Raw genomic sequence first — 12,813 nt, forward strand, 5'->3', positions numbered from 1 at the left:
AATCCATAGTCTGAATCTGCACACACGTCTGTGTTTGTATGTGCATATATGCACATGCATGTGTGGTGGTACCTGTAAATGCATGCATGCATGTGTCCTTGGTTCTACCTGTGTCTGTGCACACATGTTTGTATCTATCTCTGCTGTGTTTCTAGCCATGCTCCTTTGCAGGCATACGTATACACATATATGCATGTTAACCTGTACCTGTAAGTTTGGGGGGATGTGTCCACATGGGTTGTGTCTGTGTGTGCACTTGCATGGTACATGTATGTGTGCACGTACACTACATGTTTGTGCATTTGTATGTTTTCATGAACACATGCTCACATTTGTGTGTCTAAACAAGCATGTAAATATGCATGCATGTTTGTATTTGGGCATAGAAGCATATGCAAGCTTGTCTGCAAAGCACTTGTATATGAGTGTGTCTTCATGTGTTTGTGTGTATGTATGTGCATTCAGTAGCAGGAGGTGTGACTGCAGAGGCATATGGGGGACAGGAGGCAGAGGCAGGTGAAGGACGGGTGGCAGAGGCAGGTGAGGGATGGAAGGAAGAGGCAGGTGAGGGACAGGTAGCAGAGGCAGGTGAGGGACAGGAGACAGAGGGAGGGGGGAACTGGAGGCAGAGGCAGGTGAGGGAAGGTTGGCAGAGGCAGGTGGGGGACAGGTGGCAGAGGCAGGTGAGGGACAGGTGGCAGAGGCAGGTGAGGGACAGGTGGCAGAGGCTGGTGAGGGACAGGGTCAGAAGTAAGTGAGGGACTGGTGTCAGAGGCTCCTGCTGGAGAGGAATGGAAGGTTTGGCCCAGGTCAGGGAAAGCCCTGGCTCCGTCTTCCCTTTCACTTGCCTCACGCCTTCCTGACTCTCTTTAACTGTTTCTCCCTCCTCCCAGAAGACCACTGACACTTCCTGGATATACTATACACCCGAGAGGCTAAGAGGCTTGATGGGAGGGCCTCAACTCTGGATGGATTCTGGGTTGGGAGAAGGGGAGTGTCCCAGGTTAAAGGCGAGGCTGCCAGAATGTAGAGACTCCTGATTGTGAGCAAGTCACAGGCCATCTAGCATGAACAAACGGTTTTACTGAGGGCTCACTTGGTCCTGTCTTAACCCTCCAGCCTCATGAAGAGCCATTTGAGGAAGAGGAAGAGGCCACGGCTGGGGCTGACCTAAGCTCTAAAGGTGAGTGCTACAACGGTAGCAGCGCAGGGGTGAGGTTCTCTCTTCAGAGCCTCCCAGGACCTCATGATGTGGGTAGATCCATTTCACAGATGAGAAAACTGAGCTTCAGAGAAGTGAAGAGTGGACTTCTGGGAGAGACTTGAGCTGGTACCTGGCCTTTTGAACGACTTGGCATTCTCCCCTTCTTCCCTGCCCAGCAAGATTGAAATGGACTCTCTCACTGGCCTTAGACCTAAAATATGAGGGATTCTTTTCCAGAGACCCAGGAGGCTGCCCCTGCACTGTCTGCCTCGCTCCAGGCCCAGGTCATTGAGGTCCCGGAAGTAAACAGGTAGGTACAGTTTCTCCTTCCGCTAGTCCCAGCATCACCTCGTCACATGCTGGTCACTGCCCTCAGCCCATAGTCATTTCCAGCCAGAGGCCCCGGGGCATCCTGGGAATTGACTAAAGAGAGCTTCAGGTAGAAGGTCAAGCGCTCCTAGGCTTCCAGAAGCTTCTCACACTTGCTCGAAACAGGTCTAGAATAGTCAGAGCTGCTGATTTTTCCAGGGTGTCAGATATCCCTGTTTTCCCCCTTAACGTCTCCTAATTAGAGCATGTCTTTACCTGGGATTGGCTTCATCTGTGACGCTCAAATTAAGGCTGATCAACTTCAACCACATTAGAACTTTGCTCACCCCCTTGAAAACCCTCAGTCCTCCTGGGGTGTGGGATGTGACCGGAGTGTGGAGCAGAGCGCCCCTGGACAGTGGAGGGGTAGAATTGCAGAGAGCGTCAGCTGCCCTGTAGCACACACATAAGGTTCAGGGAGGTGATGTGCCAGAGGATGGAGAGGGAGTCCAACCCACTTCTCTGAGATGCTGTGGACTTAGCAGGGAGGGTGGAGGGGAGCTCGAGGGGGCTGACATCTCTGTCCATCGTAGTCCCAGGAACTGGCTGCCGACATGGTTTAGGAAGAGCATGGAGAAGGTGGTCCCACAGCCTGTCTACAGCAGTGGGGCAGCCCAGAATGACACTGCTGGCTTAGAGGATCCTGCCCAGGTGCTTGGGGTCAGGAAGTGAGGAGGGGGCTGGTGGGAGAGGGGCTGGTAGGATCCAGCGCAGCCTGAACCTGAGACCTTACTCTTTGTCTATGTCCATCTGTCTGTCTGTCCACGGCAGACTGGAGCACAGATCCCTGGGCACTGTAGCACTGGGAACTCAGGTAAGGCCAAGGGGCAGGATGGGTTTTCAGGGGTCGGGAATGAGGGTGCTGTTGGGGTGAACTTGGTCTCCGGGAGTCCAGAGGAGCCTGAATGACTCATCTTTCTGACCCTGGCTTTGAACCTGGGCTTCCGCTGGGTTCTTGCTGCCTGTTCCAGGCTGGCCAGGGGAGGGAGGCTGACCACCTTAGTTTTCTGACCCTGCAGGATGTGCAGATGGATGCAATGAGGCCCCCAAAGCCCAAGACACCGGGTGAGTCACCACACGGAGCACTGGTTTAGAAGTCCCTGAATCCTGTCTGTAGCAGGCCTCAGTTTTTGGATCCGTTAAGTGGGAACAAAGGGCCTCATCCTGGTCCTGGTCTGTGGTATTAATAACTGGGGCATCCCGGGGACAGCCACTTTCTAAGAATGAGAAATGGCACGAGTGAGGGCCCAACGGGTGAGCTTCATCGACGGGCTGTGAATGGAGCCCCGAGGCAGGATTTGGACCACAGTGCTGCGCACAGGGGGCTGGTCTCACAGCTCACAGGTGACGATAGCTTCTGACTTCTTAGCGTGAGTGAAAGAGGGTGACTGCCTGGCCAGTGAGGGTGGCAGGCAGGGTGCAAACTGTGGAAAACTGTGGAGCAGATGCCAAGGGAGAAGGGGAGTGTCCTTGCCGAAGGGCCAGCCAAGGGGCTCTGATCTTTCAGTTTTTTAAGAGATAATAGAAATGTAGCCTTTCACGTGTTGTTGTTATGTGCTGTCAAGTTGGAATCAACACATAACTGACCCTCCAGTGGCTTTTCAGAGACAGTGAACTGCATGGGAGTTGATCGCCCATCTTCCTCCTACGGGGCAGCTAATAGGTTTGAACTGTGTGCTTGTGGGTTGACTGCGCGGTGCCTCACCAGAGCCGTCACCGCAGCTACCTGCTTTTTACGTAGAAGTCTTAATTTTCATAAACTGCCAATTGAGAAGCGTCCAGAGCATAAGCCCTAATGCTTCACTGGCAATCTTTGCTGCACGTCTGGGGTCATGCTTTCCTCTCCACTCCTTCATTCACCTGTTCAGGTATCGGACGGGTTCCTCAGGGCCTCTTGGCTTGGTCACTCCTGAATGTCTGGGGCCAGCGCAGCTGCCGCAGAGGGGGCTCAGCACGTATGGGACGAGTGAATGAATGCTCGGAAATGCGTGACCAGATGCAATCGCAGCCGTGGCTCCAGCTCGCTCTCTGTTTCTTTTGCTTCCTGGAGGCTTCCCCAGTCAGGGGTGAGCTAGGGATACTCAGCTGACTCTCAGGACCACTGAGGCCATTTAGGATGAGGGCACACACAGGACTTGCCAGCTTTCTTTTGAGCCACATCTGAGGGCGGAGCTTCTCTGGAGAATTGAGCTCGCTGCAGGCCACATGGGCCAGGGATCCGGCATCATTCCTGGGACCAGCTCTGCGGCTTTAGGTTGCCTACTTTAAAAAGACCTTCAAGACTGTGATAGCAATGCAGTCAGCAAATCTGGGGTATCTCTAGTGTGGGCCGTGTGTGATTGATGGCTCCAAGGCCCTGGGAGGCACCCCTGTCTGTGCCTGTCACAGGGAAACTCCATGTAGTATTCAGGTAGCCATGCAGTCCCTTTCCCACCTACTGCCCAAGACAAAGGCTGGGCCTGTTGTTCAGGAGCCAAGAATCATTGAGAATTTGAGGTTCACCTTGGGGCCTTAGCGGGTGTTCAGCGGCAGGCCTCCCTGTGCAGATGGGAAGTAGGGGTGAAGATAGGCTGCCCCAGCCCTGGTCCTGGGTGGAGGGCCCACTCCTCCAGGCTGCCCAGCTGACCACCAGCCCCTTCACAGGCCCAGGCCTTGGCTCCTCAGGTGGTTTGAGCAGAACCTGGAGAAAGTGCTGCCTCAGCCCCCCAAAACCTATGAGGTGAGCTGAGAAGAGGGAGCTTTTCTGGGGCCCCAGAAGGAGCTGTGCACCTCAGCTCCTCTATGATTCAGAGCAGGGTGCTCTCTTCTTTGGAGGGTTTTGGAGGGCCCTGTGAGGGTCTGACGCTCTGTAAGGGGTTCAGGGGCCTGTCGGGAGGAGTGACTGGGGGCGGGAGGGGAGGTCCTGTCACCTGCCCCAGCCAGGGCCATGCCGGCCAGCCCTGGCAGCTCATAGGGCATCAGCTCACTGGCCTGACTCTGGTTTATGATCCAGGTCTGGAGAGACAAACCTGAAGACACTGCCTTGGACCCAGGTATAGGATGGGAAGCCTGGGAGTGGTCAGGGCTTGGAAAAAACTGGAGGCTAAGGGGGGAGTCTGGGCAGGACAGACAGACCTCAGCACTCACTGGGCCAGGGGAGAACTCAGGGCTTCCCAGGGGCAGATTGCAGGGGACACTGAACCCTTTCCCAGCCCATTATGGGAAACCAGAGAATAAGGACAGAGATGTGTCCCCCCGCCCCCACCCACCCCCCCAGCTTCAGTTTCTTGATGTCGTGGATTCCCTTTGCCCTTGAGGGATCAAGTGCAACCATACTGTGGAATTTCTTCCCCGGTGACAGAACCACCAGAAGTTCCCCTGGAAGAGGAGCCCGTGCTGCAGGCCCCAGAGAGCCCCTGCCCACCCACCCCCAGCCCCCCGGAACCTGAGGACGAACCAGCTCCAGAACCCCAGTCTGACTTCCAAGTCCTCTCCCTGCCACCACCTGGAGATCCCGCCAAGTAAGCCACTTGGATGCAGCACCTTCCACAGGGCCAGGGTATAGGGCTGCCCCAGATATCACCCAGCCTTCGCCAAAAGGTGTTTTTTTAAAATCACACAAGTAAGGCAGGCACTTGGGAAAACAGGCAGTTGATTTAGTGGGACTGTTCCCAAAGCAACCAGTTAGCTGCCTTCCCAGGCTCTCTGCACACATGAGCCTTATGCGTTGTACTTCTTTAAATGTACACCTAAGAGTAGGAATCTTCAGTTGATTGGAAGCAGGAGCGGCATCCACTTCCTAAACACCATGCCTCCGGAAACTCTGTGAACTTTGATAAATGTCAATAGTTATAGAAAGGCTTCAGGCCTTTTGTTCATAGAGTCGCTATGAGTCATGCTCGACTTGAAGGCAATCAACAACAACAACAACAAAGTCAAGCTGTAGGTCCATTCTGCATCCTGCTTCCTCTACTTCAAAACATATCGTAGAAAGACACAAAACAATTCATGGAAATGGCCACATTTACTGATTAGACAGAGAACTGGCAGAATCTCTGAGCCTGTGGGCCTTGGTTACCCTTCAAGTCCAGAACCAAACTCACCTTCGTGACTCAACTTTCAGCCAAACAACAGAAAAACCTAGAAGATAATCAGTAACACAAGAGAGGTATGTATGTACTTCTTAGAACAACCTTACAAGATCCAAAGGGCAGCATTTGTCCAGGGAATAAAGTGCATGAAGCAGGAAGGGAAAGGAGAGAAGGACTAATGGAAATAAACATATAAGGAGGAAGTGGGAAGAGCACTGCTGCCCTGTGGGAATGGCCATCAAGTCACAAAACAAAATCTGCATTAGCTGTTAAGTGGAAAATCTGTTTGCTCTGGAAACTTGCACCCAAATAACAGTTTAAAAAAAAAAAAAGAGGGAGTGATAGATTGAGGGGGAAAAGTCTTCAAGCTTGTTCCATTTCTTAGTGTAAATGGCTTCATTCTTCCAACAGCTGCATTGTTCTCTGTTGTAAGGACAGATCAGCTTTGATATAGTGATGCAGTGGAAATCTTAGTTTCATTTTTCCTTGTGCAGCAAGTAATAAATAAACTTTTACCAGGATTATGCAGCTCCTTCACGATGAGAATGAAAACCAGTCATTTCTAAGTCACGGCAGCCTTGTGTATCAGAGTAGAAATGACTCCCCCTCCTGTTTTCAGTGGCTGAATATTTTGGAAACAGACACCCAAGAATTTTCAGAAGAAATTCTGAAGTGCCGCTGGATGGGCTTGAACTTCCAACCCTTCAGCTGGCAGCTGAGCTTCCTAACAGCACCCACAGACTCCACCATCGGAGTAGCTAGTACAAGTGCTTCCACAGCGCTGTGAGGGGAGCCGGGCTGTGAGGGTCAGTCAGAGGCCTGTCTGGCAGAGACCCCGCTGCTCTTGGAGGCTGGAGTCCTGGGCTCGGCTCAGCTTGCGGTCTGCCCTGGGAGGGTCCACTTCCTCACTCTCCTCCTGCAGGCTAATGGCGTGGCTCCTGCATAGGCTGGAGAAGGCCCTGCCGCAGCCGGTGCACCATGGGAAGGCCCAGGAGCAGGTCAGTACAGAGGGGCTGGGGCCTGGAAGTCTGGGTGTGGTGGTCTTGGGGAACTCAGGTGAAGGGGGATACTCAGCCTGTGAGCCTGGGGGTGACAGTAGGAAGGAGAGAGCCTACCCACAGAGCCCAGTCCACCTGGCATCCTGACCTCCGCTGCATTCACTCCACATGTCCTTGGTGGTGCACTGAGCGCTGGGCCAAAGGGCTGGCCCTGATCTGTCCACGCATTTTGACGGAGGAAACAGGGAGGATGTGGAGCTCAGAGGAGGAGCTTTGGGGCATCAAGGAAGACTTCTCAGGGGAAAGAGCCTCCGGCTTGTGATTTGAAGAAAGGAGGAGGGGAGGTGAAGGGGACAGTATAGGAAGGGTCCTTTGGGCAGAGACCCAGCATGTGGAGAAGCTAGAGGCAAGGTCTACACGGAAAGTCTGCCATGGAGCCGAGCCTGGGGTCCTGCTGGGAATGAATGCAGGCTCTGACGCTCGGGCCTGGGGCCTGTCTCCCCTTGTGGGTGGCTGGGCATCTTCAAAGATGCTCCTGGAGCTGAGAGGTAGAGGTCTAGATTTTCACTGTGACTGCGTGGCCTTGTCCTGGCCCCAGCTCTCCTGGGACGTCAGTTTTCCCACTGGAACAATGAGCTCAGGGTAGTGAGAATGCAGGAACAGAATGAAGTTGTCCAGGCCTTCAAGAAAGAGGCGTCCCCAGGGCCACTGAGGCACAGCTGGCCCCTTTGAGAAGGAGGCCATGCTGTGGCTCTGAGACACCTCACTTAACTGGGCCTCAGACTCTCAAAGTCCCCTCACTGTCCCCCTATCCTGAGTGCTGGCCATGGATGAGCGGGCCATGGGTCTGTGGCCCCATCCACTGTGCCTTGTTCAGGGTGCAGAGTGGAGAGCCTGCAGGGGAAGGAGAACAAAGCTTCGGGACCCTTCCCTGCAGGCTGAGCCCCCAGCCCCCCATCCAGGTGGTCTCTACAGGTGACAGGGGGAGACAACTCAGAACGTTCCCCAGGAGATGATGAGTGAGAGGACCACAGAGGAGAGGAGGGGCAGAGAGGAGCCCCCGGTGAGGCGATGGGGAGGAGGGGGGCTTTCCTACCTGGGGGCCAGAGGAGGACTTTCTCAGGCAGGTGGTCTCGAGGTGAGCAAAGGAGCGTGGGAGAGAGTGGCTGGAGCCCAGGATGTCTGCAGCAGGAGAGGGGAGACAGGGAGGGCAAGCCTGGTGCAGTGGGACCTCAGAGGTGCCCCTAGAGGGCCCTGGTGTGCAGGGTGGGGGTGGGTGGAGGGGCAGGGAGAACTGGAGGGGCATGTGATAAGTTCAAACTCAACAGCCATGAGTTTCGCTTTCTCTCTCACGCAGGAGCCTGGCAACCCCGCACCGTGTGACACCATGCTGTGCACTGTGCAGACCAGTAAGTGAAGCATTAACGGGTCGGTCCTTGGTGTCCTTTACCCTGGGTCTTCATGGCCAGTGGGCTCTCCCCAGTGAGACTAGACTCATTGTGGGTCTTCCGGGGGTCTCCTGAGTTGGTACCGAGAGAGCTCATGCTCTAGTCAGTCTCCTGGCACCCAGAGCCACGGGAGGCCTTTCCCAGACACCAGGGAGGGACACGGCTGGGGTGGGATGACCAGTGCTTGAGGTTTCCAGCCAGGAAATCCAGTCCTGAGGCCAAGGCGGTGGGCTCCCTGCTGGGACCTCTCGGGGAGCTCTTTCGTTTGTCCTCACAGCTGCCTGCATGAGTGGGCTTTTGAGGCAGGTGTCTGGGGGGAGAAGGAAGGGTGGCCCCCTGGGAGAGGCTTCTCCTCACGGGGCGAGTGTGGGGAGGGGTATGTAGCCTTTTGTCCCAGTGGGAGTGGGACAGAGCCCTGAGGTCAGGAGGGGAGGGCTGGGCACAGAACCAGCCCTTCCTTCATTTTTGGCCTCTGGAAAGGCATGCAGTAGATGGGGCATTCATTCATTTATCAACAAACGTCACGGCGTTCTGGATGGTGTGTAGTTAACACATGGTTGGCTGTTAACTGAAAGGCTGGCGATGTCTAAAGGGAGAAAGGCCTGGCAATTCTGAAAAGTGGCCATGAGCCACCTGGTGGGGCCAGCTGACACTGACACACATGCTGTGGCCGAGGGCTGGAGGCCAGGGTCCGTGGTGCACCAGCCCCGTGATTGGCTCTTGCGGGAGCGTTGTTCAGGGCCTCTGGGCGGTGGTGGCCCTGCTCCAGCCTGGGTTGTGGGCTGCAGAGTGTTCCAGGGCTGCTCCCAGCATCTCATGGGGAATGGGGTCCCCCAGCTGCCTGGAGCATGACAGAGCCTTCAGAGCAGGGTGAACTGTCTCGTGGGGCCCTGAAGGCCACTATGAGGGGTGCAGGGTAGTGACCTCCCTTGCTGTTGGGGCAGGCAGGGACAGGGCTTGTCCAAGGTCACAGAGCCAGCTCTCTGTGGGCTTGGTCCCATGGGGCTGGGAGCAGTGGCTCTGCCAGGGGCAGCTTAGAGAGGCTGTTACCACAGACTCCAGAGGCCTGGGAGACCACACTAAGGAGCAGCGCCTCATGTTTTCCGCTCCTCAGTCAGGAGGCAGAACCTCTGGAAGCTCTCGGAGTGTGGGGCAGATGGGTGCCAGGACGGCAGGGCAGACTTAGTGCAGGGGCCAGGGACTGGGGTCACACCAAGAGCCTGAGACATATGTCCCCTCCCCAGCTTCCCCAGACCCGCTTGTTCACCTTTTCCTCCATTCATGCCCTCCGTCTGTCCATCCAGGTGCCCACCTATCTGTCTTCTCCTTCTGTTTCAGGGGAGACGGAAGCTCGAGGCCTCTGAAACAAGGGAGAAGGGAGCCTGGGAGAGCCTGGATGGACAAATGGACGGATGGACGGAAGGAAAGAAGGGGGCCCTGAAGAGAAGACTTGCAGGGGAGGGGCGGGGAGGTGGCTGGTGACTGGTGACCCTCTGCTCTACTTTTATAAGCAAGGATGAGGGGCAGGGTCACCCACACCAGCCCCAGTACCTCCTCTAGGGAACCTGGGGGTGTGAGGATCAAGACCAGCTGTTTCCACCAGAAGGACAGATGTGAGACTTAAGCTAGTCTGCAGGGGTCTCCAAATGGAAAGCCAAGGAAGATCCTCTCTGAGGACCACCCAGCCCTTATTGTGGGGCTGGCCAGCCTGCTGGCCCTTGGCACCTCATCCCCCGGGAGACCTTCCTGTTGGTCTAAGGCCCCAGGCTTGGGACCACCAGCGCACAAGACAAGTGGTTTAATCATTTCAATGGACATTAAAACAAAAAAGCACAGATTAGCACATCAAGGCTGTGATTCCATGCTGTTATTGCTCGCCCACTGCCCGCTGTCCACAGGCTGATTTGGTCTGAAGGCTGAGAAACCTGCACCCACTCCCCTTGTGATTGTGATGATGGTGACAGGGAGGGCTGGACCACACTTAGAAAGGCAGGAAGTTACTGAGAGAACAGCGTTTGCGGCTCAACTGGAAAGGGGGAGGGCAGGACCCGGGACAGGCAGACAGACGGCCCCACTCAGAGACCCCACGGAGACGCTGACAGGTCTTCCTGACCCCTCGGCCTTGTTCAACCCTGAAGTCAGCTCTGTGAAGTCACTCCTCTGCTCAGCCCCCTCCAGTGGGTCCCCGTTGCCAATAGCCGTGCCCTCTAAAGCCAAGCTCTGCTTTATCTTTGGCATCAGGGGCCACTCTTCTGTCACTCCCTCCCTCTTCTGCTCCCTGAAACTTACTCACTTAGCCCCTTTTCCAAAATTTCCCTGAGTTTGCTGCCAGATTGAGGACGCTCCTTGCACACTCTTAAGCACTTGACCGCTGACCTAAAGGTTGTTGGTTCTTGGCAGCAAACTTCCATAAGGATTACAGTCCCGGAACCCTCATAGGGCAGTTCTGCTCTGTACCACACTGAGCCACCATGAGTCTGAATCGGCTCACAGCCATGCATTTGGGTTTTTAGTGAGGTGATGAGGAGGAGATCTCGGCCTCCCATCTGCGCCCCAGGATGCCCCGTCTGCTGACCTTAGATGCAGAGTTCCTTCCCCAGATGGGCAGTCAGGCTTCCTGGTGGGCTCCAGTCATGGCCTCGAGGGACAGCCCAGGCTGGCAGCGAGGATGCTGGTCAGGTGGGACTTGCCCAGAAGGGCTCCAGGTGCAAAATTTAAGCTCCCGATGGAACAGCTATTCCCACAAGATCTTGAACACCCGCAGTGCCTCAGGCCTTGCCCATGTTACCCAGCATCTGGGGTGGTGAAGGCTTGAAAAGCAGGCTGCGCCTCATCAGTGGCCGAGAAGGGATGCTCACTTCCTCACCAGGGCTGCTGGGGGCCTGACGGGTGGCCGCGCCCTGTTCATTCTGACTGGTGACATGTCCGCCATCATCACACAACCTCATGAAATATCATTCACAGCCATCTACAATAACACACAGAGACATAATAACATGTACATCGAATCCTGCCGCTGGGCTTATGGACACAGATGGTTGCCCTCCCCACCTTCCTGGTCAGAGTAGGGCCACTGGCTATGGAAAAGGGACCCTCCTGCAGAGACTCTGCAGAATGGGAGAGGACAGTAAAGGGAGGTGACCCTTGGAAGTGCCGGACCCACGGAGAGTGTTCTTTAAAAGAAGGTGCTAGCCACGGCCTCTTCTAAACCCAGCTTGGATTTCTGGTCATTTACTGTCAATGTACTGTTCCGGTTGTTTCTGGGTAATCTTCAACAGGATTGCTTACCTATAGGGAATGAAATAAGGGAGGAAAAAAATAAAGGAAGGGAAACAAAAGGAAGATAATAATTGTTCTTGTCTCAGAGGACTGATCTGAGGATTAGTCAAATCAATCCACATAAACCACTTAGCCCAGAGGCTGGCATGTAGGATGCGCACAATAAGTATAGGAGAACAAACAAGTTCATCCTGGAGAGGGCGAAGCCAGGCTGCTCCTTGGAGGCAAGGATTCTGAGGCATTGTCTGACGTACTTTGGACATGTTGCGAGGCGGGACCAGTCCTTAGAGAGGGACATCATGCTTGGGAGGGTGGAGGGACAGCGCAGGAGAGGAAGACCCTCTATGAGATGGATTGATTCAGTGACTGGGGTAATGGGGATAGATGTGTCAGAGAAAAAGAAGATTTGCAAGGGATAAAGCAGGATTTAGGGCTGTTGTACATAGGGTTGCTATGAGTCACAGGCGACTCAACGGCACATAACAACAACACAGCAATATACTGCAACCAGTAACTTCTATAGTTATAGGTCACAGGACAAGACTTCAGACCAGTATGTAGTTAAAACCATAGTTATCATTCATGCTTGTGTGAGGGCCACGAAGGCCCGAGCTCTCAGGGACCACCTGGTGTCCAGGCATTGTCCTTTTCCTGCCTGATGACTGCTTGAGGTGGGCTCGGGTTGGCCTGAGACTCCCCTGCACCTCCTTCTGCCAAGCCCACAGCCCTGCAGGGTTTTCCTTGTTAGTTTGGGACTGTTGGAGAAATGTCCAACGTCACAGGCTCCCATCCCCACGTGGAAATACCTTCACTGAGAAAGCCAAATGTCCTTGGAGGGTGGGGCTTCGAGGTTGTGGATTAGGGCCATGTAGTATGCTGTCAGTGCTGTCACCAGAAGACATTTAGAGGGTAAGAAGTGAGCAGGCTCTCTGTACCCCTGGGGAATCCAGGTCTCTCGGGATCTGGATATGACAAGGTGAACCCCAAGCCCTGGGCTCTGGGCAGTTGTGACTGGATTTACCGAAGCAGGATCCTGAGCTTGTTGCCCTGGGTCCCGTCAGACCCACAGGGTCTCTGTGTGGGTTCTGTACAAACCTCCCTGGACTTCATGCATTGTGATGGAGAGCTCAGGCTTAAGAGGAAAATGTGCTGCACAGGAGGAGATTGCCCATCCTTCTCCCTCAGCAGTGGGTGGACTCCGGCCGCATGCCTTTGGGATTACAGTGCTGCTTCCTGACAAGAGGCCACCAGAGCTCCCTTGAGAGTAAAAAAACAAAGGGAGCCCTGGTGGCCTACTGGCAAGAAGCTGCACTGCAATCCCAAAGGCACAGGGTTTGAATCACCAGCTGCTCTGCTTGGAGGAAGGGCAATCTCCTCCCATGCCAGTTGGATATGACTTGATGGTACACAACAAGGAAAAAAAAAAGACAAGGGAGGGAGGGAGG

General features: G+C 54.7%; 1 protein-coding gene across 1 annotated transcript in view; it reads left to right on the top strand.

The window, feature by feature from the left end:
* Positions 1 to 12,813, top strand: part of CNGB1 (cyclic nucleotide gated channel beta 1) — a 68,436-nt gene that overhangs the window by 8,348 nt on the left and 47,275 nt on the right. Inside the window, exons 3-10 of the mRNA XM_006878921.1 lie at positions 1,120 to 1,183; positions 1,442 to 1,514; positions 2,107 to 2,241; positions 2,345 to 2,387; positions 2,545 to 2,638; positions 4,914 to 5,073; positions 6,566 to 6,641; positions 7,999 to 8,050. Coding sequence (XP_006878983.1) covers positions 1,120 to 1,183; positions 1,442 to 1,514; positions 2,107 to 2,241; positions 2,345 to 2,387; positions 2,545 to 2,638; positions 4,914 to 5,073; positions 6,566 to 6,641; positions 7,999 to 8,050 — 697 coding nt within the window. The remainder of the gene's footprint in view (positions 1 to 1,119; positions 1,184 to 1,441; positions 1,515 to 2,106; positions 2,242 to 2,344; positions 2,388 to 2,544; positions 2,639 to 4,913; positions 5,074 to 6,565; positions 6,642 to 7,998; positions 8,051 to 12,813) is intronic.

This window comes from Elephantulus edwardii, unplaced genomic scaffold, assembly GCF_000299155.1.
Source record: "Elephantulus edwardii isolate Elephantulus edwardi_28Jun2011 unplaced genomic scaffold, EleEdw1.0 scaffold00001, whole genome shotgun sequence".
Classification (NCBI taxonomy): Eukaryota; Metazoa; Chordata; class Mammalia; order Macroscelidea; family Macroscelididae; genus Elephantulus; species Elephantulus edwardii.